The sequence below is a fragment of the Kryptolebias marmoratus genome, linkage group LG7 (assembly GCF_001649575.2).
Source record: "Kryptolebias marmoratus isolate JLee-2015 linkage group LG7, ASM164957v2, whole genome shotgun sequence".
Lineage (NCBI taxonomy): Eukaryota > Metazoa > Chordata > Actinopteri > Cyprinodontiformes > Rivulidae > Kryptolebias > Kryptolebias marmoratus.
In genome coordinates, this window is record NC_051436.1 from 16,266,950 (window position 1) to 16,294,897 (window position 27,948).

Here is a 27,948-nt window from a genome sequence, read left to right on the forward strand (position 1 = left end):
TTATGATATTATTAGCACATTTTATTCCTAAAAGAATGATGTTTTTTTAATGAGAAATATTTGCCCCTCTAAACAATTCTGTTAATAGATAAGTCATTATTTATTTTAATTATTAATTGTTTTTGTCCACACATTGTCTTTATTGTCCATAAAAGAGTCTGTCTGTCTGTCTATCTATCATGCTAACAAAACAGTGGGTTAACTTCGCCAAAACAAGTTGTTTGACCTTTCACGTTCTCCGTAGTTCCCTTGCAGCGCGAGCACAGCGCGGCGGTTGCGAGTGTTGAACATGAACGCGCGCTTTTTGCCGTGTACGCGGCACAGAGACGCAGGGGGAACCATATCTGATGAGGGAACGCGGCTCGACGTAACAGCAGCAACTTGAGCACATTGCTGCCCCCTATATGTCAAGAGGACAAATAACACCTTTTCTGTTCAAATTGCCAACCCGCCACAGTGGCGTGTGTGTTGATCAAATTCACCCACCACTTCAAATATTTACCCGCATTTGTGGTGGCGGGTGCTAATTTCTACCCCTGACCATGGCCTCGACTTCCTCCATTGTTGGGTGTCGACAAAAAATGACATCAGAGGAGTGTCAAGCAGCCTTGCTGTGGCGATCCCGCCCACATCGAGGCAGCACTAAGGGGCCATTTACACTACGCTGTTTTTCAGTTTTCAGTTCAGTAGTTCGATTATACGACAACAGAGGTCAGATTATCTGACACTGAAACCTTTTAAACCCAGGTTTCAGAGTGCAACTTTTCAGACCCCTTCATTTGCATTTCAAAGGAAGCCACAATATGTGAAATGGCACTTGCACACCACAGACAGGTGCAGTCAGTAGCTGTTCTGTACGAGTCAACAGCAGTTATAATGGCAGATAGCAGAGTCCACTGAATTTCACTCACTGTTTTGACTGCTTGTCGGATGCTCTGGAAACTTCCTGATAACACAATCGCTCCACTCAGGATACCACCACTAACGTCCTCTACTGCTTGTTCTAGATGCGTCCGCTTCTTACAAATCAAATTATTTACATCCCAATCACTGGTCTGAATGTGGACCAAATAATGTTTGCGTCAGATTATTCCTTTAGCGTTTATTTTATTATATATGTCAGTATTTGAAGGAATCCATTGCTGCTTATGTTTATTTTAGATTTTATTAACTTATTGTTAAAAAAAATATTCTTTCTGTGTTCAGGTATGAGATGCAGTCATGGCAGAGAGTTTGAAAACACGGTTTGATTTCTCCAGCCCCGTCATACAAGCCCAGGTAAGCTACTGACTCAGGACGTTCACAGAGGACAGTGTTGTACATTTCTGCTCATGTGGTTACGTACCCTGGCAGAATTTGTCAAATAGTGGCTAAGTCTTTTAAAATTTGACTGATGGTGTGAAAAGTCTTTGTTTTATTAGGGATGAAGCTATTCATTGTAAGATACGTGTGTGTGTTGTTTTTAAATAGTGAGAACTGAAAAAAAATTGGTTTTGCACCTTGACTTTTATATTTTGTGTAAATTGTATGTACGTTAGAGTGAGTGACCATCTACTGACAACAAATCCCATGTATGTTTGAGCCTACTTGGCCAATAAAGTGATTCTGATTCCAATGTGCATTTAACCCAGGGATTTTATTGGCAAGATGATAAATCCTTGTAATAATCTGTAAAAAGGAGATTATTATTATTATTATTATTAGGAGAGGAGTGGTTGAAAATGTCAAGCAGTCCTGCTTAAAGGCTTATTAAAAGTTAAGACTAAGTAGATTTGTTTATTACTGACCTATATTGACCCATCACCACCAGAAGTAAAATATAAAACAGATTGGTGTTTGTTCAGAATGCCGTCAAACTCCTACCAAGAAAATTGTTCAAATTTTCAAGGCCAGCAGTGCAAAATTCGAGGGGAAATTGTAAGAACGTTTCAGAAACAGAAAAGACCAACTATTGAGCTAGAAATGAATAGATTACCCTGGTGGAAAGGGTGGAAATTAAAAGCCTTGAAATAAAATAAGTGAACTAGTTTGTTTTCAACAAATGGAAACATTGAAAAAAATAATTATGAAAAGAAGAGATGCAAATCTTGGGTTTATTGGTATCATTTATTTTTTTTTATATGAAACCAGGTTCCAGTGCCTCAGTCTGAAAGCTGTTTTTTATTTCTATCCATCTTCATGTTGTCACACACACACGGCATTTACCATGGTCTTTTATTTTCATATTAACTACAGTCATTTTCCTTTATTTGTATTTAAATCATTTAGGCTGTGATTTTTACCTTCATTTACTGTGCAGGAATGTTAAATGAGAAAAAATTATAAGAACGTGTAAAAAAAAGGCATTAAAGAAAGAAAAAACGAGTCAGAAATAAAGGACTAGACCATGGAAAGGATTGTTTTGTGAAGCACAAAAATGACTCTGACTCACAAACATAATTTCTGCTTTCATTACCAAAACTAAATTAAAAAATAGAAAATTAATTGGTTTTGCTGCCCTCCCTTTCATTGTCAGGATGAACACAATAGTTCAAGAATCAAAATTGGTGGATTTAAAAAAACATCTTTAAACATATAGAGTGTCTTTGTTGAAACTGCAAACTGTTTAGGACCTCCTTCTTCTGATTTGTGTCTCCTTTAAAAAAAATACCTGCTTACTTCTCCAGGCGGTGAGAAATCTTGTTGCTGCTGTCTTAAAGGAAAAAGGATCAAATGGGCAAATCACTCAGGCTTCCACTCAGGTGACTTTCTTCAAAATGTTTTTTTATTACGACAAAAATGGCAAACTGCAAATTGAAATCATCAAAAAGCGGAAATGAAAATATCTAGAAATATAAATCTTCTTTTTCTTTTTCCTTCGGCTGTTCCCTTTTCAGGGGTCTCCACTCCAACTCCCTCCATGTCCTCTCTAACTGCATCCATATGTCTCCTCTTTGTCTCTAACCTCCTTCTACCAATATAGCCACTGTCCCTCCTCTGCACATGTCCAAACCATCTCAGTCTGGCCTCTCTAACTTTATCTCCCAGTCCTTCAACCTGAGCTGTACCTCTGATGACCTCATTCCTAATCCTGTCCATCCTTGTCCCTCCCAAGGAGAACCTCAACATCTTCAGCTCTGACACTTCCAGTTCTGTCTCCTGTCTTTTTGTCCGTCCCACTGTCTCCAAACCATACAACATGGCTGCTCTCACCACTGTCTGTAAACCTTTCCTTTGACCTTTGCTGCCACAAATCCCTCCTGAACCTTTTCTCCATCCACTCCATCCTGTCTGGACTCTCTTCTTCACCTCTTCACCACACTCCCCATTTTCCTGGACAGTCGACCCAAAGTCCTTGAAGTCCTGCACCTTTGTGACCTCTGACCTCCTTGTAGCCTCACTGTTCCACCTGCCTCCCTCTCATTCACACACGTTCTCTGTCTTGCTGCAGCTGACTTTCATCCCTCGTCTTTTAAGTACATACCTCCACCTCTCTAAGTTCTCTTCCACCTGTTCCCTGTTCTCACCACAGATCACAAGGTCATCTGCAAACATCATCGTCCTCTTGTACAACTCATCATACACCATCTGTCCTCCCTACTCTATTCAGTCTTCTCACTGTCCCATTTCTTCCTGGCTAACCTCTTCCTCTGGATGACTTCCTGCACTTCACTATTCCACCACCAGGTTTCCTCATTTTTTCTCTGTCCATATGACACACCAAGTACCTTTCTCCCCGTTTCTCCTCTGTTTTCTTCACCAACATGTCCATTCAGATCTGCCCTGATAACCACTCTCTCCTCCCTGGGAATACTCACCATCACTTCATTGAGATCCTTCCAGAGTTTCTTTCTCTTCTACATCACAACCAACCTGTGGAGCAGAACCACTGACAACATTGAACATCAGACCTTCTACTTCTACGTTCAGACCCATCACCCTATCTGAAACTCTTTTCACCTCGGCTTCATTCCTTGCTAACTCCTCCTTCAAGACCATTCCCCCCCCATCCACACCAAATATAAATATCTGTAAATATTGGTCTCATGTTGTCAACTGTGAAAAAAAAAGTAATTCCTATAATTACTGCATTTTTTTATGCTGTTGTAACTTTATATGATTTGTTGGTGTACATTAGACCTTTTACTCACTAATATGAAGCATGTCTTGTTATGTCAGGATAGTTGAGGCCTAACAGAAAATGTCTGACTCCATTCTTTGCTGTGATGTTTCCACGTTTGGCCTTACGCACATGTTGGATGTCAGGGCCCAGCGTTGGAGGCTCTGTGGCAGCAGTGCTGCAGCGACTGTGCGCTCGTACGTTCAGCCTGCTGTGATGCCGTGGTGCTGTTGGTGGATCAGGGCCATGCAGACCTGAACTATATCCTCAACACTGTCCTCAATTTCCTGCCTTCTGCCAGGTACACAACACTCTGATGTCTCTTCAGACATGTTTCCAATACTGTGACTCCAAAAAAAACTAAAAAAACCAGAAGAAATCCATTAGATTTGTTTTCTTTGTGGAATGGATTTCTTCTCAGGTTTTTTTTTTATCCCTTTTTGGTTAATTGGAAACACAGCATCTAAATTTACTTTTCTATCTGATCTTAGTGTAAAAACATGCATCAGTGTTTATGTAGAAAAAGAAATTCTACACTGTTTGTTAATAACAGACTGGATCTTCACCTATCATGCTTAAATTTGTGTTCAGATCCCCACCAGTAATATTTTTTTACAGCTTTGGTTCTGTGGAATTTTTTTTTCTAACTGTGCTCGTTGTTTCACTGTAGGAATTGCTTTGGTGTGACATCTACAGAAGCTCCATTGATGTCATGTCTGTCAGTGACAGACTGGTTGAGCCATGCTTGAGGCTGCACTCCACTCATATTGTCATGTTCAGCTGACCACCCCCAAGTCATTTTTCGTTTTCTTTCCATAAGAACCTACAGCAGAGTTCCCTCAGTTTGTTTACGCTTGCTCTGTTAGCTGTTAGCTGCTTAAAAGTTCCCCTAAAGGGGAACATTGCCAAGGGAAATTTTGGACTCCGATCTGGACAATGTTTCATAAGTGCTTTGTAAGAAGTAAAATATTAGTTTCACTGTTGTCAGAAACAGTGACCGCATTAAGTCAAACTGTTCCCGCTGCTACTCGGCTTTAACTAGCAGGGTAGTGGTTGCAGGTGTAACCCAAACTTTAGGACAAGCATGTTTTTCTTCTGTTGTTGCTTTAACTTGCCATCAAAATGCTTAGGGAAGTTCAGCTAATGTGTCAAGATGAGCTGACTCAGACAAGAGCTTTTGTTTTTGTGTAGCATTAACTTACTAGTAAAATCATTACTGAAGTTCAGCTAACCTGTTACAACGAGCTAACTCACACAAAAGCTGTAAGCATGAACTTGACCTTGGTGCCAGCATTAGTGATGGACAGGCTGACGTATTACGTCAAGCTGCGGTCTTTGTCTTTTGCTATGGCTGCAGCTGCTACTCCCATCAAAAGGTTGAAACTGAAAGCCACTAAGACTAACCGTGCCCAGTGTTGGGTGGCCTCCATCTCAGGTAGGGACCCTCATCTGTTGTGCATAGTATGCATGGGCACCAGACACGCTCAAGTGTTGCTGGGGAACCTGCAGGCACATACGCTACTCTTTGATGCCTGAACCAATCCTAGAAAGAAGGTTGAGTGTAGCAGTTGTAAACAGGTATGACCCGGGCCTCTCCATGGTTACATCTGTGGGTGCAGGTGACAACCATCAACCCCCGAACCAACACAAACCTGTGTCTTTTTTATGTGGACACTGGGGGCTTATGTTGACAGAAAAAGCTAGCTGCAGGAAATCAGACCAGCTGTTTGATTAATGGGACACTGCTCGTAAATGCAAACCTGTGTCTTGCAGGAGGTCAGCACACTGGATTGTGGAAGCTATAGGTCTTTCTTGCAGATGCAGGGTTGCTGAGCCCCCTTCTGGTGTGAAGGGCCATTCCACTAGGAGCCTCTGTCCAGGATATCTGTGCAGTGGCTAGTTAGGCCACACCACATGTTTGTGCACTTTTATAGGTTGGATGTCTCTCAGCTGTCACTGGCTCACTCGGTGCTTGATGGTAGGACCTCAGATCCCACCTAATCCTTGTTCAGGATTGCTGTTGTTCATGGCTTTTGGGTTACCATGCATTATGGTAGGGGGCCATGTCTACCATAGTGAAACACCAAGCAAAGTCAGAAAAAAAAGGTTGGGTCACTTAACGTAAGCCCTAGTTCTTTGATAACAGAATGAGGTATTTTACCAGCACTTTTCTTCTAAAATGACTTGGGAGTGTTTGGTTGACTGTGACAATATGAGATGGGTGGAGCCTCAAGCATAGCTCAATTAGTCTGTCATTGGAGCTTCCTTAGAGTTAATCGAGCCAAGGCAATTCCCATAGTGAAACACCTCTGCTATCAAAGAACCAGGATTTATGTTACTTAAACCAATGTTTTGTTTCTGGGATTATGACCTAATCTCTATTCTGTTTTCTTACTTGCACTGTGAACAGAAATGTTCAGGGCCTAATAAAAGTCATTGGACGACTGCTGCAGATGCAGGCTGACCAAAGACAAGAGGAAACACCCTTCACCTGTCCGTATTCTATCAGGTCAGTTGATCTTCTCAGTTGCATCTCTGTGAGTGTATTTATCATATACTCTGGTGCTTATGTGCTCTGGTGCTTTTAGCCCTAAACATGACTGGAACCAAAACCCAGTTTCAGTTTGATGTTGCACAGTGGAGGAGCTGTTGATTAGCACTGTTCTCTAAATTGGCCCTAGGTGTTAGTGTGAGTGGTTGTTTGTCTGTACGTTGCCCTGTTGTGGACTGGCAAACTGTCCATGGTGTACCCTGCCTCCTGCCTAATGACCACTGAAGATGGGTTAGTGAAATGGGCTAACAAAAAGAAAATGTTGTCGGAACACCTTGTGGCAAATATGAATAGTAGGGGTTTAATGAGACTAAAATGTCTTGAGATTCCTGCTGATAGGTGAAAACTGTCTTGTGAACCATAAAAATCCCTATCTCATGATTTTGTCCAATGAAGTTATTACTGAAGATGTCTCAAACGCTTTAAATTGTTTGAGTGGCAGCAGTTTCAACTTGTCAGGTACTAGACCAATGCAGTCACCTCTATCAAGCTGTACCGTGAAGGCAGCTTTCCGCACTCTTCTGTAGCTTTCAGGTATGAGACAAAGAGTTTCTGTTGTGGGTTTTTTGTTTTTAAACAGAACAGACTTTATGCCGGTTTCATACAGTGATTTGTCAACTTAGAAGTTAAGAAAAAGAAGTTTGAACTTTTTCTTTATCTGTTTGAGTTAACCAGAAAAGATTGAGGTGAAAAAAAAATTGTCTGTTCATTCCTGAGTTCCCTCTTTGCTCTTCACACAAGGTGTTTATTCATATCTATGTTCATCTGCGTGAGCAACTTTTATCCGTGATAATAATTAAAAACACACACTGGAGTTTTACTCTAATGTCCTGAGAGTTTCCACAGCTCAGATTCTCAGACAAACTCTTCTGTGGGTTTCACAGCTAAAGTGTATGCCTGAATTTATTTTATCCGTATTCATTTTTTGGCTTTTCGCTTTAATTTTAAGGTGAAATGTTAGCTGATTGAATTTTAATGTTTTTAGCTGTTTTGATGGCCTTTGGTAAAATGTTTTCATTAGAAACCAGTAAAAAGGATGATTAAAAAGAGTACACATAAGAAACTACAAGTCTTTACTTTAAATAAATATTCAGTAATTTCTGTTTGTTCTGATTATTTTGTTTCCACATCTTTAATGTACATTCTTCATACACAAACATAACTACACAATTTAAACTGACTGGACCTGATTTAGTTCTAAACAGATGCTTGTAGAAACCTGCTTGCAGACATTTTGTCAAATTTAAAATAATTGGATTTCATTGGTGGAAAGGCATAAATAAAAACAGATTCAACAAATTATCTCCCTAAATGCATCTATTTGTCTAGAAATCCACTTTATGTTAAAGACACCCTTGTCTTTGAATCAGCACGAATGGGTAATCTCAACATCCCCAGTTTACTGTAGAGACCAGAGGAGGGCAAAGAGTTGATGCTATTTTCTTGGAAAATTTGTGTGACACAACACCCACACTTTTTTGTTGCATGGTGTTTGATTCCTTTTATAAACCACTGAGTTCTGTGTGGAAACCAGTTTTAGGTGGATTTGAGTAACCGGCCTTGGCCTGTTCACATGAGGCAATTAAAGATTGGCAGCACAGCATTAAAAGCAGAAACAGGCCATTAATATTTGGTGACAGACTTTATAAGCATCTCTTTTTGAGTCACGATTCTTGTTGTGTGCTTTGATTGGATCCCCCATGTATACAGTAACCCATTAGGTGGAGAGTAAACCCTAAGAAAATTGATGAAAAACATACCTTTATTGTCCAAACCATTTTGTCGTAAACGACCATCACAGTTACCCTTCCCTCCTAACTTCTTCTTTCTTTACTCATGTGATTCTGTGCATAGTCGTTTAACATGACATTTTAAACATACAACGGTGGTAGGGTGACATTTGGCACAATCAGTTATTTTGTTAAATGTCCATAAGCAAACTGTGTCATACGTTTGTTGGAGCTTCCACTTTTTCCTCCTCCTCTTCTAGTCTTAGATCAGCAGCTCTGCCAAGATCCTGGGGCCTCCTTAATCAGTTGCAGCATGTGACAAAAGAGCTTCTTTGTCTTTTTTAAGGGTCCAAGCCCACGGAGGCAGCGGAACGCGGCTGCACAGCAGCAGCGTTTCCATGCATCCAGCGGAGCATGGAACCCTATTGAAACGTTTCTGGTTTTTATTATTTTCCATTTTTCTTTTTCTTCCGTAAATAACACTCATTCTGCAGCCCAAATTGCAAGGAGTTATGAGATTATATTCACATGGTGGTAACTAGGGCCTGCCTATGCAAACCACAAACATATTTATATATAGTACTCCTATAGGTGGCGCTATAATAGAGGTTTTTGATTTGTCCTGTAACCTCTAAACTGTATGTCACAAAACTTAAAGCCTTAGATCTATGCGCTCCCTGTACTGTACTGAATCACATGGTATAGGCCACGCCCATTTCCTTCTTTTTATGTGTCGTGAAATTTGCAAAACCTACTTCTTCTCAATTGCTATGAAACTTACCATGGTAAATCTACATACCAAGCTGAGTATTAGTTGTTAAAAACAAGGAGGTTTTTTCAAAAACATGCACGGTATGCGCAAATAGTTGTAGCAAGCTAGCATATACATACATTTGCCCATATCTGGAAAACAACAATACCTGATGAGATAAAATTTAAACTACTGTTATAGGAGTCAATTCAAAACTACTGGACCAAAGTTTAAAAGCACTGAGGGGGGGCACTATAATCTAAGAAAATTGGTTTCTCGTTTGTCCTACAGAGCACTCTGAACACTCACTGGACATACTCTCTGATTCATACCAAACTTTTCTAATACTCGACTTCTTGCATTTTGAAAATTTATTTTATTCTTTCTTTATTCTATGGTGAATTTCCGTAAACAAAGCTAGCAAACACTTTTTCCAGTTATTATAAAAATGGGCAGGGATGATTTCCAGGCTGCGCTGGTCATACCTTTTCATTTTTGTTTGAATTGGTTCAATTATTGGCATTATTTATTAAATTATTTATTTAATGCTATACACCCAATATGTTTAACAGTTTTTCTTTTAAAAACTTGTACCCTGAGGGACATGAGAACGATTCTACATGTACACTACCCACAGCCAGTCATTAGTGACTACTTTTTAAATTTTCTGAAAAACTTGTGATTTTTGGTGAATGTAAAGGCCCACATGGCCATTCCATTATGTAGACCTACAACAGCTGCTCCTTACAATGGGGACACATGGCTACTAGGATTTTGATCCGGCTGAATAAGGAACCAAATCAAAGACACGTGTTGAGGAGGACACTGACTTGTTTCCCACAATATGACAATGACTGGCTAAAGTGGGTGTGGCCTATGAAGAAGAAAGAGCCAATGTGATTTTAGTTAAAATTAAAAATCACCAAAAATTGGATGTTTCTACATTGAACTACAATTTTCAGGATGCATTCCTTGAATGCATCTGTACATAGAAACCTATACTCTGTTTTGAAGTATGTAACTTTATTTTTTCAGAGTTCGGAAAATGGTTAAATGTTTTTTATCACTACAACCATTCTGTCAATCACCTCAAAAATCTGTAGGCTTCCTTTTCCAGACCAATTCTGTAATGTCCTAAACAAATTTCCTTGGATCTGTAAAATTCTTTGCATACTTTAAAATTCTGTATGTTTGTGCTCCATGAGCATAATGCTTAATGCTTTATAAATTAAAGAATGGTCTACTTATGAGCAAGAGAAAATTAAGGCTTGTACCAGACCAAGTCTGAGTCATCTGTGATTTATTTTATTTATTCTTTTTTGTCAGATTTTTTTGATGTCTTAATTTCTTAAAGGTTTTAGAATTTTACTGGTAATACTGGCATTGTGTTAAACTGAGTTTTCTGGGCTTCCCTGTGCCGTATTTTCTATTAGCTTAGAATTTTTCCATTTTATTAACGTGAAAGTTCAAAGCCCCATCCAAAGCTTAGTAAGCTTTGACCACTAGTGTGCGCTAAAACGCAACAGCCTCTTATCTTATAAATACCGTAAAATGCTGACAGATTTTTTTCGGTTCATTCACTGGCATAATTTCCTACAAAAAGCAGTAAACTGAATATGTTCCACTGATACACTTTATTTAATTATGTCCTTCTAAAAAGGAACACTTTTTTGACACTGAACAAATGAAAATAACTCAGAAGGGGCATGTGGAAAAGTAAGCTAACCATCCTACTCTATTAGTAGTTTGAAAGCAGAAATAGGGAGCAAAATAATGACTTAATTCTACAAGCCAGAGGTTTAAAAAGTCTTCAGATGATTGGGGGTGTAAATGTTGGGGGTGGGACATGCGTCAAGGGGAAGGGACCCCAATAATAACTGCTTGCAGTTCTAGTTTTTATGTTTCTCTTTCTCTCACAGGTCTCCATTTTCTCCTTCCATTTCTGAAACCTTTTCCTTTTTTATGTTTTCCCCTCTAAGCTCCTTGTCTCCAAATCTCCATTCCTACTTTCTTCAGGTCCCTCTTTCCCATTGTCCCTCTCTCTCCCTCAATCTTGATCGCTGTCTTGAGCGTTTGTCTGTCTGGCAGCCCTAACCTCCCTGGTGGGAAGATGAATGTGTTGAGGGCAGCAGGGTGGCGCCATTGGCCTGGCAGTCTGGCCACTCATTGGTTGTCAGGCCTGGCACTGCTGGGTAACTGTAAATGCTGCAGGATTAATGAAGGATGCACACTGGTGCCCATTGTTGATCGTCTGCTTCGAGCGGCCCTCTGCAATCTGCCACTGAGACTTAGAGCACTTTAGCCCCCAGCAGGATAAGGGGAGGTTCAGGGCTGTGTCCCCCACTTCATCTCATTTCTCATGGGAAGTTATTTTGGCTGTAGTCTGTTCTGAATGTCCCTCATAGGCTTTTCCACATATTCTACATGGCTTGTCTGCTCACACAATCGGACTGCCCACTTAAATTGAAATAAATACTCTTATGACTGCTAAACCCTTAGTGGCTGATCTTGCAGGTGTTTTTTTGAATTGTTCGTTGGTTCTTGTAATTTGGTTTGTGTATAATTTGCTTAGTTAAAATGAGCAGCAGTGCCAGTCATAGCTACAGAAACAAAGAAAAGTCACAAAGAGAAACAGAAAAACTAAACAAGAAACATCATAATAGTCTTATTGATTCTAGAGTATCTATATTGATGTCATTCTCAATGTTTGTGGTCTTTAAATTTGAATATTGTAGAAGTCTGTTTGGAGTGTCTCTATATATTAATAATAAGAGCAAATACAACAAGTAACTTAAGCTCAAGTTTGATTTCCAACTGGCAAATGTGTAATTTTATAGTGTGGGTTTGAGATACATCATCATCACATGCATTCTAATCTACATTTCTAATATTAATATTGTTGCAAGTTATTAGAATGACACTGCCAAATACAACAAAGTTCTTTTCCACAAACATTTTAATTCAAGCATGTCAACACCTCAAGTTAATTATAAGGTTAATCTTTCAGGATCAAAAGTAAGACTTTCAATAGTAGTTACATAGAACCACTAAATGTACAAGTATGTTAGTTAAATTTTTATGAACATTACGATCGATTGAATATAATTCCAGAGATCCAGCTCTGAATCTTCAAAGCGTGGGGTCCGTATTAGATTTATGTAAGGTCTTCTACAAAATTCCATGTCTTCAAACCTAGTTTCAGAAAATGCGGGTTAGACTACCTCCGCCTTTCACTGTCACCCAGTTCTCAATGCACTGGTTCCTTATGGTGCCTTCTGAAAGTGGTGGGTCCATAGGAGGGTGGTCCAATGTAGCTCATTTGGTCGGTGCCCGGCCAGACCCTATGGGTAAAGGTCTGTCTGCACGGCATGCACCAATGAGCCTCTATGTCACGTCTGTCTCCAGGGTAAGACTCTGGTATTCCTAGTCCAGGCAAGTTATTGTGGTTTCTTGGTCTAGTAGACAAGACTGTTGAATCCCACTTTGTCTGGCCATCTATCCAAAACTAATTTGCCATGGGAGACCGTCCTAGGGATATTGAAACACCCCTACCACCAAACGTGGTGATTCTTTAGCTATTTTGGAGGAGCACAAAGTAGAGTTGCTGCTCTTCTACTTTGAAAGGAGCCCGTTGAAATCATTTGGACATCTGGTAAGGATGCCTTCTGGACACCTTTCAAGGGAGGTGTTGCAGACATGTCCTACTGGGAGGAGACCTTGGAGTAGATCCAGGACTGGCTGAATATATTATATTTTATGGCTGGTCTGGGAACACCTTGGAGTCCTTCCAGATGAACTGGTAGAACTAGCAAGGGAGCGCGAGGTCTGTAGACCTTTGCCTAATCTGTTGCCCCCACAATCCAGTCTCAAATAAACCGCAGAAGATGGCTTGATGGATGGATGTCTGCTGTGGTAGATAGCACCAAGCTGTCAGTAGTAGATCTTTTCATTTGAATTGATTGATCTGAACAATTTGGGACCAAGTCAACATCTTAAACCTTTTTATTTTTGTTCTTTAAACTATTTTTGTAGTGTGGCAGAATGCAGTATCTTGCTGAAAGACACCACTGCCATCAGAGAATACTGTTTCCATGAAGATGTATACTTAGTCAGTAACAAACTGTAGGTAGGTGATCTGTTTCAAAGTGATATGAGTGGCAGGACACAAGCTTTCCCAGTAGATCATGGCCTAAATCATTAGACTGTCCCTGCTGGCTTTCTTTTTCCTCCTGGTTATCTTGGTGCCCTGCCTTCATCAGTTGAGCTACAACACAGGAATCCAACCACATTATGTAAAGCAAATTTGATTTATCAGATATCTGATGCTCATGTGTCGATTGCAGACAACTTCAACGGTGAACAAAGGTCAACATGTTAACCCTAACTGCTCTGCATCTACACACAGCAAGTGTTCTCACACTTTTTTATTTAAAACGGGATCTACTTTTTTTTAGCTGTTTTGTTTAACTCCTTAATAGATGTGTTGTCACTTCTCTGCACACAAAACAAGTATTGTACATCCAGTTAATGAACGTGTATCAGTGCACACTTGATGTTGAAGAGCCTTTTGTATAATATATTCAACTTTAGATTGGTTTGTTTTAAATAATTATTGGGGCAGACCTTTTACAGTAATGCTTATATGATGTTGGAGTATCCCCATCAGACTGGATAATGAACTTACTACAACATAGAAAATAAATCCAGAACATGGATTGTCTTTGCAGCATCTTGGCAAGGTCTTTAGTGGCATATTAAGAATGCAGCGGGCTACCCATCAATAATGATAGGGCATAATGGGTCCATAATGGTTTTAAGCATGCACAAAACTTGATGGTCATGGTGGTTTATTATTATAGTGACAGCATAATGGGGTCACAGGGGTCGTGTTGACAGCAGTGTGCACCAGCATGGCTTGGTCATCAAGAGTTTGAAGAAAGACTGGCCTCATGCCAATACTACCACCCCATCATGTCTATGTTGGCAGGATGACATCTAGTACATAGCTGCTTCCTGATACAAGAGTACATGATGGTACAAGAGAGTACCGTCAGGTCGATACAGGGTGTAGTGTGATCATGGGCATATGGTGTAATATATGAACATTCTGCTGATGTATAGAACACAGTGAGGGTAAAGAGAGTGACTTAGGATGTGACTCGGTTGATGTGTTAATGTGCATTGTACTTCATTGGACACTGAAATTCACAAAATTCAATACAAGAATTTCCAATGTCTGATGCAGTTTGAAATTCAGTGGCAACTTTTGACACTTCTTTGAAATTTCAGTCGGCACTGAAAGTGCTGAGTTCTGATAACGGGTTATTGTCAACTGAGAAAGGATTGATGTTTAACATGTAATACTTCTGTGCTTTAGAAGTGCCATTTAAGAAGAAAAAAACTTTCAGATGGTCTTTCATATATTTGTGTGACAAGGACTTTTTCTTGTAGTTACTCCTGCTTTTTTTATAATAATGTAATACAATAAAACATTGCTAACTTTTTTATTGTTTTTTTGTTTTATACTGTGCAGTGAAATGGGTTTGTGGTTGAAGCCACGTTGCTCAGCGAAGGCTAGTGAAGCCTGTAAATACCCATAGGAGGGGGAGAAGCTTACCTAGCCCATCTGTCTGCTAGTGCACTGATTTAATGGTGAACTTGGACTCAAACTAAAGGGAGGAAGATTCCTGTCTTGACTTCTTCCTTTGTGTGGAGCCTGAAAGGTAGAAAACACCACTAAAGCCTGATGGATGGGAGCTGTATTGAAGCTAAGGGTTTGGAGACGGCCACAGGGAATCTGAGGAGGGGGGACAGAGATGGTCAGACAGATTACCATTTAAAGACTGAATGGAAAGAGCAAGAGAAGGAGGGTGTGGGGTGTGGGGGTGGGGGGATCCATGTCTGGGCCACTCTATGAGCTGTTACAAGCACAGACATGCTCTGTCAGTGAGCTTCCTTCCTACACTTGGATTCACATTGATTGATGGAACACACTGGGTAGGTGGACCTGGTGGTGTTGACCTCAAACACACACACACACACACACACACCAACAACAACAGTGTTGTGTTAACCCCTGGCTTTCTGTGGGCTAGAAGGTTAAAAGTACACACTGGCTTCAACTTGGTTTTGACCTCAGGGTTTTGTCTGCACTTAATGGATGGGCTGATCCATGAGTAATGGAGGCTGTCTGGTTCTCACAGGATAACAAGGTCAAGAAAAAACCAATAATGGTGGTACTGAATGGCAATTCTATTTTGTCACTGCAAACAATTTAGAAAAAAAAGCGAACGAACACAATATTGGGATTAACCTATTATCATCAATTCCATCCGTCTGTCCAACCATCCTCCCTCTCTCTATCTCACCATCCCTGAATTCTCCCTACCTTTATTCTGTGCTGGGTTGCAGGGAGCTGGTGCCTATTTCCAGCTATTCAAAATGTTTTAAAAAAACAAAGCAACTGGACTTCTATTCTGTAGTTTTTTTGTACAACTTCTATTCTATAGTTGAATCTACAACTACATATTTGCAGCTGTCAACAGACAAAAGGCAGGGTCGCACCTTCGTCCATTTGATCAAAGCATCTCTCTTGTTAGCCAGGCAAACAAAGACCCTAATGACTCTCCAGTTGGAGGGGAGTGAGAAGAATCTGCATGTGAATTTAACTGCGTAAACTGAGCATCTCATGCAGTTCAAGGCCCTGTTTACTCAACTCTGTTTGTAAGTGAAATGGTAACATTTCTGTTGTGTTGTGATGCTGGTGTACATGATAACAGCAATCTGACACAGAAACTTTTTGAATCCAGCTCTCAGAATGGACGTTTTTGGAAATGCCCATCATTCTCTCTCTCATCATTTGGACACTTGGCAAACGCATTTTGACCTAAAATAGGAAGGGTTTAGTCTGATTTAATGTTAGACAGAGAGGGAAAAGATGGTAATGTGTTTTTGTATACAGTGTATATAACTGTCTTGTTTCAACTGAAACTATCAAAACTGGCTGTACCTGCTTAGCTAAGCAGAAAGCTCTTTTAAAACTGTATAATCCCATACTAACTCCATAATGCTATAATCAGGGGTCCTATGGGGCATTTGTGATAAGTGTATGACTTCCCCCCCCTGTGTTGCTGTGCAGGAGCAGTCCTCACCCATACATCACAGCCCTGGAGAACAGAGTGGACTGCTGGCCAGCTTTGCTGCTGGAGATTGATGACTTTATCCGACAGGCTGTTGACAGGCAAGTATGGCCCCAGTAGAGGCCTTGTACCTACCAGCTAATCACTCACAGCTTTACATCGGCTCAAAAGGCATTATGAAGAACATCCAAGCCCCGCACACAACACAGTTACTGTATGAGCTATTATCTAGCACAGTCTTGGTAAAAAAGGAAGCATGCTTTCTCTCATTTCAATGTTTTTTTTATGGATCAGGACATGATAAAAAAAAATTTTTTAAGATTCTTGGTTCATTCTTTGGTCTGGACATTGACTGTTGTAACACTTAAGTTCTTTTCTGTTTCAGCCATTGGTTATAGATTTGCTTGTGCAAATTTATATATTTATTTATTTTTGACTCAGTTTGGTCAAAGGTTCAGCTGTCAGACAGATGGCCTCATATTTGATTCTAAAATCCTTTGGTCTGCTGAGGAGTTCATGGTCGACTTAATGACTTCAAGGTGCCCAGGTCACATGTCTGTAAAACAAGCCTAAATCCTTACCCCTCAACTACCGTGCAGACAGCATCGACATGTAAGGAAATACTGGACAGCATACAGCAGTGGTTCCCAAACTTTTCAGCTTCTGGCCCACAAAATGGCAGCAGAGACTCAACTATTGCTGATTGGTGTGCAAACATCCATCCATTCATTTTCTTTATCTACTTTTTGCACAGGGTCACAGTAGAACTGGTTTCTATCTTCACAAACAGCATAAACTATTGAAATATATTTATATCAGTTTATCACTGCTGTTTTTTAATGTTTTAAAACAATTATAGGAAAAAGTATGAACAACAATCACTTTTAAATTTTGTTTGTTTTTTGGGAAATTATCTCAAGACCCATAACTTGTTGTTTCACAACTTACAATGTAGTCCAGGCCCTAATTTTGGGAACCACTTCCATTCGGGAACCCAGAAGTTGAAGCTAGTGTGGTTACAGCATCTCCACAGGCAGGTCCCAGTACAAGTTAAAAGTTCACCAAGATTGTGTGAAGTTGAGTAGGTAGGATTTAAAGACACGCGTCCCATACTTCACAGATTTGGTTTCAATATTCCAACATAACAGCTCCTGCAATTCCCAACAATGAGAAAAGGCAGAAACATTTGGTGAGGTATATCCTTTTGTGTCATTGGCTGACAGTTGATTTGAGGGGTTTCTGCTGATATGTTCTTTTTGTTTGTTTATTTGTTTTCCAAATGGGCTGCTTGCATTATAAGTTGACATCTCTACTTTGGCCTCATCTGTCCAAAAGACATTGTTCCAGAAGTCTTGTGGTTTGCTCGAATGAAACTTGCCAAACCTAAGTCATGCAGCCATGTTTTTTTAAAGAAGAGCCTTTTTCTTTGGAACTCCTTAAAGTAAGTCATACTTGTTTAGTCATTTTCTGCCATGAATTTCTAAACTTTAACCTGGTAACTGAGGCCTGTAGCGTATGAGATGGACCTTTATGTCTCTGATCATTGCACGGTCTGACTTTGGGGTGAATCTCTTGGGATGCCCACTCTTGGGAAATCGGCAACTGTATTAAATGTTTTGCACATGTGAATAATTTTACTCACTGTAGAATGATGGACTTTAAATAGTTTGGAAATGATCTTTAACACTTCTTTGAATGATGGGCAGGAACAGTTGCTTCTCTAAGGTCATTGCTGATGTCTTTCCATCTTGGCATTGTGTTAACACACATCTGTATGCTCCAGAGCAGCAAACTCACAAAATGTCTGGATTTACAGAGATACTCATTCTCCTGATGATCAGTTGATGAGTATATTTGATTAGCAGGATTTTTTTTTTTCCATTTTCCATTCCTCAGGTTCTTCCTGAGGTAAAGGTAAAGGTGAATTTAGTTTTTCCATGCTTTTTCTGCATTTTGTTTTAATTTTTGTTAAATAAGTCTGACAAAGTATTACTTTCACGTGTGGTTTAACACTGAAGCCTTGGAGATTTCTCATTAATCTTGTATGTGTTAATTATTACAGAAATAAAACATCTTACATCACCATGTTGGCTCCCTTCCTTCGGTACCTGTACTGTGAGCCTCAGCGGCAGCCCCAGCATGCACTTCTTCGACAAAGTCTCCTTAGGGTGCTGCTACTCACAAAGTCAGGCGCTGGATTACAGACGGCCTCAGCAGTATCTGACAGCCTGCTGCTCTGCCTTTGTCAGCTGCTTCCACATATGCAGGTGACACACTGACATCCATTTGTGTCTAAATCATCACCACTCCACCAGACGCAATAATCAGTTTGAAGGAAATTAATGCAACTTATTGATTTTTATGTAGTTTTGTATCAGTTTAGAAATGCTAATGTTAGCTGGAATTGTGAAAGGCAGATTACCTTTTTGCTCTGCAGCGCAGATTAAAAGAAACAAAAGAAAGGCTTGAAATCATTGTGAACAAAAAATGATTCTTTTTAGCATCATATTTAGGGTCTACATGTCTGACGGAGCTACTTCTAGCTATATGTATTTTGTTTATTCTTTCAGTTGAATAACCCAACATTAATCCTAAGGATTTGTCATTTTCAGAATTTTTACTAAGGCATGTTCAACACTAATCTGCCGTCCTAACTTTCCAAACATGTGTACTATGACTTTATGACTTTTGGTAGCGGTACATCATACTGCAAGCGCAAAGTTTATACAAAACTGCAATAAATTTTCCTATTAGACAACAATGGGACTTGCAGCTCTGTAGCTCAGTCATACTTCACAGTAGAAACATCATTCAAAGCTTAAACAGGTCACAGAAAGTTGGACTTTACTGAAATCCTAATGTGTTTAACAGTTTGTACACAGCTGCAGTTTAGTGTGACGTACTGTAACTTTTAGCTGTCTATAGTTTCAAAATTTATTTGCAAACAAACTCATTTTACTCTCACAAACACGAGTTGTTTTGTTTTACATTTTACTGTGCAGAGGGTCACAGTTCACAGCAGTAATATTCATTTCCATGTCAGAAATGGAGCAATGTGAAAAAAAGCTGTCTGCGACTCTAACCACCGCCTGAAAAGCATAAAGTGTTGACCAGCTGTGAAGCAGCGGTTGGCTGTCATCTGCAGCTCTAAATGTGGTGAATGCTGCCAGCTGCAACTCTAACCACTGACATTTTGACTCCAGAACGTGGTTAGAGCCACGGCTGTGAATCACGAAGCCCAGTGTAGCCAGAAAAAAAACTGTACAGGAATGAGAAATCCTACGTTTCATCTCACTGATGTCCCCAAGTCGATTTAGGCGGCTATACCCAGGACAAGCAGCACCAGGAAACAACAAAAATCCTTGATTTCCTCCACATGGCTGTGAGGGTTTTTGTCTTTCCATCCTTGTGTGTGTTTAACATTCTCTAAGACTCCACCCAGAAAGCACACACCCAAATTCTCGTTGACTTCCATTGTATCTGAGCTCAGAATTTTCTCCGTAAAACTTGAAGTGTAGGCTCTTTCTAACTTGTCTTATCTCTTACTTAAAACACCGTAGAAACATAAAAATTGATGCGCGATTACCAGACTTCTGCCACGTAGAGTTCAGGAATTTTTAACTCTGTCTTTCAGGGTTCGCAGCAGTAGCTGTTTGTCTGAACCTTACTTTTTATTCTGCATTTCTATCTGTTTGCTCCATTAAGAGTGCAGTGAGGGAGTGACAGACACAGGTGTGTCGTTACCGTGGTGGCCCGAATGAACCACTGGCAGCAGCTTAAACATTGTTCTTTCTTGGTTCTCTTTATACTTCCTCTACAGTTTCTGCATCAAAATGTCAGCATTTTGTCAGCTTAGATTATTCCAAGAGGAAGTCCTAAAATACTGTTGGGCTTTAGAAAAGAAAGTTGATGTATGTTGGAGTTTTGAACAGTATCTGCATTGGTACTCTTATAAATTCAGATTTAATCCTTTTTTGTAAACATTATATTGAATTTCTGTCTTTAGATAACCTTAAAAATTACACTCCTAAGGTATTAAAAGATCATTCAAGGTAGGTGACATCTCATCTACAATCTGATTTAGACCTTATTTAGTGATTAACAACAATTTTGAAATGTCTGAGAAGGGAGCAGAAATAATCAGCAGGTGTTTTTTCTTATATATTATAGGAGTTATGGTGGACAGTCGGGGCCACCTTCACCTGCTCATTTCACATTTGTACATAAACATGTTTTGATTGTTAATACAGATGTGTCTCTGTTCCTCCAGCTGGACAGCGTGGAGGCAGTCTTAGAACTGTGTGGCTTTGTGGACGCGCTGCTTCAAGGTCTCCTTGGGGTTTCTGGAGAGTCCTGGACAAATGAGCGAGTTAAACTGCTGCTGCAGCTGCTCTGTGCATGTCAGCGGTGCCTCAAGTTAAACGGAGACTGCCGGCCGCTCCTGATCCTAATGCAGCAGCTCCTGCCTGCCTGCCGACAGGTTCGCTCACACTTTCATCAGATGCTGCGAGACAGAAAGTCTTTATGAACCACAGCTGTAAATGCTGCCTGTGTGTTGCAGGACCTGCCAGTGGATGAGCTGACTTTGGGCGTGGCCCTGCTCCTGCTCGAGGCCCCTGCTGCTCAGCAGAGCAGCTTGCTTAGCCTAGGTACAACAAACTCTACATCTGTGCTGAATAATGATCAGAGTTCCATTATCAGACGGTGTGATCAGCAGGGAGTCTGTTATTTGACTAAAAAGAAGAAAGAAAGGCAGGGATGGAGGAAAGAAGGAAAGAGAAAAAACAAAGGCATTTTGACCTAAATTTTCTTTATTTTCTTGTTGATTAAAAGTCTTTGTTGAAGGTTATATTTTTTACGTTTTGATTCCTGGTGAGAACCAGTTGTTATTTTTTACCACTGTATGTCAAACATTACATTTAAAAGTCACACCATTATTAGTTCCCGTTAGATTAAACTGCTTGGTATTTTTGCCTTCTCCTCCTCCCAATCTCTTTGGTTCAGCACTGACTTTAGTCCCTGAGCAGGACGAGCTGTCCCCCTGGTTGAGTCCGGTCCTGGTTCTTCCCGTGCTCCAGCTCCTCTCCTGTTCGGGCCTCACCGAGCCGCTGGCCGACCCGAAAACGCACAGCTTGAACAGTGATCTCGCCCACAGCCTGCTGCGCAGCATCGGCAGACCAACAGATAAGCCTCGACAGGTAAGAGCTGCTGTTCTTATGGGCGCTGGCCCAACCTTCTGCCCTTTCAGTTCTGCCCCGGTCCTTCTCCGTCTAACATCGTTCATATCTACAGTAGAGTCACATCTGGGTCACGGCTGAGATAAAAATTCAGAAAGGAGACTTTTCCCACTGGGGATACATTACTGTCCTTACTGTCTTTATCTAATGCCTGGGGGGAAGCAAGAAAAGACTTCTTTACATACGACTCAAACATCTTCTAATTTGGATGTATATTTGCATATAACAGTGACCGTTACGATTCAGCTGCTGACCAATGGAGCAGCTGCCTGAAGAGACACTGATGCTGAATTATTACAGTCGTTCTCGAATAAATGACTTCAGTTCGTTCATAAACATGGAGATTTAATATGTGGTTGTGTTAGTGACGGTTCCTTATTGTTCAGCGTCGCAGAACTCTGTGTCTGGCTTCTAAAGCTGCACAAATGTTTTCACATTTTGTCTCTTTTAATCAGAAGTTTGGCAAGTACTGTAAACTAACTAACATTTAAACTCAAAATCTGCACAGTAGAGGTGTAATTTTTACATAGAAGTCACGGCTTACTGTGGTACGACAGAAAAATGAAACAAATGCTAGTACTTTTGTGTTACCTCCGCCACACAGGTTATGTTTTTGGTAGAACTGGTTGGTTTGTCCAACCGTCCGTTTGTTAACAAGATTACTCTACAACTATGTAATGTAGGAATGTCAAACTGCACAGCCGGACACCTCATTGGTCAGCGATAATCTCTATTGATTTCAAGCTCATGGGGTCAAAGATCAAGGCGACAGGTGACCCCTTTGGTAATACCTTGTTTAGGTTTGTTTTGAAATTTCAATTACTCTAAAATCTCACTATAGCAAAGAAAACATGGATGGTTCAAATGAACTGCCAGTGACTGGGCGGTGAGTAAGCAAGACTGTTTGGTTATTTTTACGTTTATGTTTTCAGTAGCGTTGGTTTGTTTCTCTATCTGTCTTTTAGCAAGAGTACTTAAACTATTGAAGAGGTTTTGATGAAATTTTCAGGAAATGTTGGAGTTGTCACGAAACATGAGTGATTAACTGGTCGATCTGGATCACACTCACACCGGTCTTCTCAGCTAGTGTTCTGTTCAGACATGGGTGGTGTCGTAACTAACATATTCTTTGTCTGATTGAACCACACCAGACCCTGACTTCTGTACTTTAACAGTTTAGTACTAAAACTTCACTTCTACATCACATTATTTGTATATCTTAAGTCTTATAGCCAGTTTGCTGACTTACTTATCTTGCATGAACACTGTATAAGGTTTATCTTATTGTCGAATGTTCTTTTTCATCAGTTTTCATTATTTATATATATTCTACTTAGGACCACATAATAATATAAGAAATGAAATAAAGTTGACAGGGCAAAACAGGAAAAGCCCCAGCCTTAAGCTGTCTCCAATTCCAGTACATTTGAATTGTTTCTGATTTGGAAGAGTGTTTGTTTTTCTCTCTCTCTTCGTCCTTCAGCCCGGCTCAGTGTTGGCGCTCCCTCTCACTTCCTGGTACAGTGAGCTCAGCGTCGCTTTGTCCGTCCTTTGCAAAGTGGCCCATAATCCATCGGCGGCTGCTGAGTGGCTGCTGGCCATTAGGTCGACCCTGACGTCCAGCCAGCGCCTCTCGTCCTCCCTCACGCTCATTGTGACCCATCTTCTCATCACCGGCGAGGAGGATGTTTGCCAGCTGGCTCTGAAAGCATGTCAGGCCATTGCTGCTGCCGACCCCTGCCAGGTAGAAAATCCAACGTTTTTTTTTTGTCATCATATGAAGTTCAGAGTTGTATGGTAATGTGATAATGTTCAGGAAATGATAGTACTTATCATGCACCGCCAAAAGGGATTCACTTTAAAAGTAAAGGGAATTTAGGAGTTTTTGTTGCATCACATATCAAACATTTTGACCCAGTGTACACATGGCACTACAAGCCTCCTACCTGGTTAGATTTTATTCAGATAATACAGATGTGAACACCCTCAATGCCCATTGAGAACATCTTCACTCAGACCACCTTTTGGAGGTTACAATAAATAAGTAGGAAAATCATCCCATCCCTTTAGAGGTGGTCTGGACCCTTTGGATCTGCGTATGTTTGGTAGTTTGAACACAGTCCATCCTCAGGCGTAGGACCTCCACTGAACTGACACGACCCCACACGAGCAGCAGAGTTATTACCTGGAAGTCTCGAGGGTGGGGAGTCCGCTTCAGCAGCCGGTTGATTAAAGATAATTAAACAGACAATTTTTTTTTTAATATTCTGAAGAAATTGCTTTTTTGGGGTGTTGAAAGTTTTAATTAACTTTTTATCTTCTAAATTAAATGTTCATTCTGTTGGGATTTTTATTAATCAAAGTGGATTACCAGAATGTTGTTATTATAGGTTTTAGTTCAATTTAGGCATTCTGATTGATTTAGAGAGAGCCTAATTAAACACAACTCTGTCTTTACGTTCCCAGTGAAGATGTATAGAGAGCATTTGATGGCTCTCAGCTCACAGTTTTAATGTTGTGGAGGTTTATGGGTGAAAATCTTTACTCTTTGGTCTGAGCTTTGTGAAGTCATTAATCATTGTATTGTATTTCACTCATATCATGTGTGTAAGGTAATTGGGCTCGTCAAGAGATAACTCTACAAAAATGGCTCTGAACCGTGTTAATGTCACAATAATTATATTTTAGGCACCTGAATATCATTTTCCCAGAAACAGCAGCTGACAGCTCCCTGTGTGATGTGGCTGCATGTTCATCTGCATACAGCGTGGGCGACTGACGTCCGGTCGCCGAAACTTTTTTATTCAGTGAAACTGCCAACAAGAAATGTACCTGTTTTCTTTGCAATTTTGAGTCGCAAAACAATCGCAGCCGAGTGAGACGCTGACTGTAGGCTTTTACATCCTGCTGCCCGGTGGTTGCACAGACATTGCTACATCACATCACTGAGCCTCAAAGCCAGCTTACCTTTTCACGTTTTGACCATTGCAGCTCTGTGTCCACCTCAGGGTTGACTTCAACCCCACATGCCGCCTCATTCCATTCAGAAGTCGCACTGAAGCATTCAGAAGGCATTTAAGGGCAGAAATATTTTTTGTGCTTTTTATGCGTCTGTGTAGACCAGGGGTGGCCAATCCTGGTCCTGGAGGGCCACTATCCTGCATGTTTTACTTGTTCCTCTGCTCCAACACACCTGATTTGAATCAGTGGCTGATTAACAGGCTTCTGTAGAACATTAGGAGGTCATTTGAATCAGGTGTGTTTGAGCGAAAAACAAGGAAAACATGCGGGATAGTGGCCCTTGAGGACCAGGATTGGAGACCCCTGGTGTAGGCAAGCGTTTGTGTGCGCATGCTCTTGTGTTCATAGTTCAGCTACAAAAATAGGCAGCATTGATGTGCTGATTTGTTAACTCTTTACCAAAAAGACTGTAAGAGTGAGAAAGTTTGAGTGATTTTTTTTCACCTAGAGTTTGAAGCAGTTTTTGTCTCCTTGTGGTTCCTGAGTGATAAATTATCCCAGTTTTGACAGAACCAAGCAGAACTTTTTGTCTGATGTGTATTTGGTGCCACTGTTTTAGAGCTGAGTACCACAGTAGTTACCACGGTCACAAGAATCTGGATGCTCGTCTGCCAAGCAGACAGATAAAGATAAGAAAATGTACGATACATGTGCAGTGGACATGTGGAAAGCATGAACTCTTCAGTCCCATCTTGGAATGCCTACAGCAGTGAAATTTTTAATCCCGACTCTGAAAGTCTCAAACAAGATGAGTGGACTCTCCGTCCTGCCCCGAGCTGCTAAATATTCTACAGCTGGATAAAGGAAGACATTTAATCCAACTCTGTCCCTCAGGGACTGTAAATGGAGCTGCAGAGGATGATGTGAAATATCACATGGTGTTATCGACTCCTCATTACTCGGGCCTATAAGACGCCTCGCGGTATTCCCCCGCTGCTCTAATTGCTCCCAGAATGCCGCTTGTGTTGGGGCTCTGATGCGTTGGTAGATGGTTATTGGCATATTTGAGTCCATTGGATTTTGCTGCTTTCTACAGCTTATTGCTTCATAACGGCCTCCTCGCAGCAGCAAATACCTGCTCCGGCTCTTTATTAAGAGACGGGAATAGCAGCTTAGCTTTCTGCAGGGGTGGTGAGTGTTGGGAGAGGACATCATGTTATGTTGCTACATTCAATATCACATAACAAAAAAGTGAAAACTGACGATCATGTTTTTGCCTCTGTGTGTGTTTATGTCTGGCTGTTTGTAAAATATGTCATGAAACACTGGATGAATTTTAATGAAACGTGGAGAAAACAATAACTGGGGGTGTACATCTACTGTTGAACCCAATTCAAGATGGCCGCCACAACCAACTGACCTCAAAAACACAAAACTGCCTATAATACAGTCAATTGTAGACATTGAGCTCAGATGTGGTGTGGTAGTAGCTGAGAATGATCCCTGGCAGGTATTATAAGCACTAGCAGATTTTGCAAGATCTTTGTTTAGGATTCTGCCTTTAACTATTTAAAGGCAGCTCCCTCTGTCTGTTAGCAAAATATGTCATGAACCACTAGACAGACTTTACAAGAAAAAAAAAAAAAATCTGTACCTCTACAACTGATTAGATTTTAGAGCCAGTCCATTTTAAAATGGCTTCCATAGCCAACTCGCCTAAGAAAAAACAGAAACAGCCATAATTCACTTAATTTTACAGCTGTCGAGCTCAGATTTGGCGTGGTAGTAGCTGAGAGTCATCCCTAACACATTCTCTGAGCGTGACATCTCGCAATATCTTATGAGGTTGTTTATAATGGCATTTCCAAGGTTTGACCAAAATGGCTACGGGTTCTCAACACAAGATGGTCTTCGTCTCAAACCTTTGCATGAGAGGCGGCGGGCTGTGTGCATTCATTCCAGGATTTGAATTATTTGCGGTCAGAAACAGACAAGGAGCACTTGCACCTTCTTCCTTTGTGCCTCTCTCCTGCTCTCAGGCCTCACAGGTAAAGTTGTTGCTATGCAACAGCCAAGTTGCATGGCAGGAGCGTTGCTTTATGTTGATTAAAGGTTGTTACACTGCTGAGCTTTTGTGTCCAAAGAGCCCGACTCGCTCTCTCTCTCTCTCTGACTCTTGGTGCTTCAGAGACTCGTACCCTGTATTGTCTCTCTAAATTTGATCTTTGAAGCTGTAAGTAGCCCGAAGGAGCCCAGGTATTGAATTACCAGTGTTTAAAGCGTGAGAAGGGGCAGCCTCTAACCTCTGGAGTAGTTCCACTTGATACACAGCTCCCCCTGCTGGAGTCTGAACACAACTGCAGGTCAAGTGTGTTCATTTCTTTTTAACTCAGTGTCACAAATCAGTGACTGAATGTTACACCCACACACAACACCTTCTGTTTTATGAATCCAGAGGGACTGAAAAGGAACTTGGAACTGAACCAAAAAATGGGAAAATTCTTTGACTAAACACCAGAATCACATCGCATCAGTTAGTTTTTTTTTTATACTGGAAAAGCAGGAAAGAAAATGGATGGATGTACAGTTTACCGCCACCAAATGTCACAGCACACAAGTTCTGATTGAGCCACATGTTTTAATTTAGATCTTCTGTCTGCTGCTGAGAGGCAAAAATGTATCTTTTTACACGTTTATGTGTTCATCTCATGAGTCACTGGACAGATTTTCCTAAAGCTCTGTGAAAGGTACCACTGGGTGTGCGTCTACAACTAATAACCTTTTGGAGTCATTCTAATTCAAGATGGCTCCCACAGTTAAGTGACCTTAGCAAACACAAAAATGGCTGTAACTATTGAGCTCAAATGTGGTGTGGTGGTAGCTGAGAGTCATCCCTATTTGTGTACATCCTGAAAGTATTCTGTGCTTCACCTTATTCTGCATTTTGTTAGAACAGGAATAAAATCAACATAATAATATCTAAAAGCTAAATTAGCCATCTGGTAGCTAAAAGATGAACTTAGTAAGTCAAGTTTATTTATAAAGCACTTTTCATCAACAAGACGATACAAAGTGCTTTACATCATGAAAACATAAAAATACAGAGTCAAAACACACAACAATATCAAAATATGAATCTAAATGAACTCTAAAATAATCTAAATGAAATCATGAAAACACACATAACAATATAAAGTTAAAACTAAACATATCTAAAACGAGCTAGGATAGTAAAAAGAAAATAAAGCAGCTAAGAGCTCAAATTAGCAAAACCAGAGCTACAAGCTACAATTTACTAAATCGTAGCTAAAAACTAGAATTAACAAAACACTGGCTTAAAGCTGAAATTAGCAAATTGTAGCTACATGCTGAACGTAGCAAAACAGTAGCTAAAAGCGAAATGTAGCAAAATGGCCGTTAAAAGCTAAAAGTTTGTGTAATTTTCACTAAAAATTGGAGGTAGCAAAAGAAGAAAACTAG

General features: G+C 40.4%; 1 protein-coding gene across 3 annotated transcripts in view; it reads left to right on the forward strand.

Moving 5' to 3' along the window:
• focad (focadhesin) overlaps positions 1 to 27,948 on the forward strand; it is a 57,503-nt gene that overhangs the window by 4,612 nt on the left and 24,943 nt on the right. For all 3 annotated transcript variants that reach the window (XM_017426978.3, XM_037976449.1, XM_037976448.1), the window contains exons 2-11: positions 1,207 to 1,278; positions 2,667 to 2,741; positions 4,246 to 4,400; positions 6,510 to 6,608; positions 16,270 to 16,371; positions 18,333 to 18,537; positions 20,541 to 20,750; positions 20,832 to 20,919; positions 21,275 to 21,468; positions 22,991 to 23,251. In XM_017426978.3, the coding sequence (XP_017282467.1) occupies positions 1,222 to 1,278; positions 2,667 to 2,741; positions 4,246 to 4,400; positions 6,510 to 6,608; positions 16,270 to 16,371; positions 18,333 to 18,537; positions 20,541 to 20,750; positions 20,832 to 20,919; positions 21,275 to 21,468; positions 22,991 to 23,251 (1,446 nt within the window). In that variant the 5' untranslated portion in view covers positions 1,207 to 1,221. The remainder of the gene's footprint in view (positions 1 to 1,206; positions 1,279 to 2,666; positions 2,742 to 4,245; positions 4,401 to 6,509; positions 6,609 to 16,269; positions 16,372 to 18,332; positions 18,538 to 20,540; positions 20,751 to 20,831; positions 20,920 to 21,274; positions 21,469 to 22,990; positions 23,252 to 27,948) is intronic.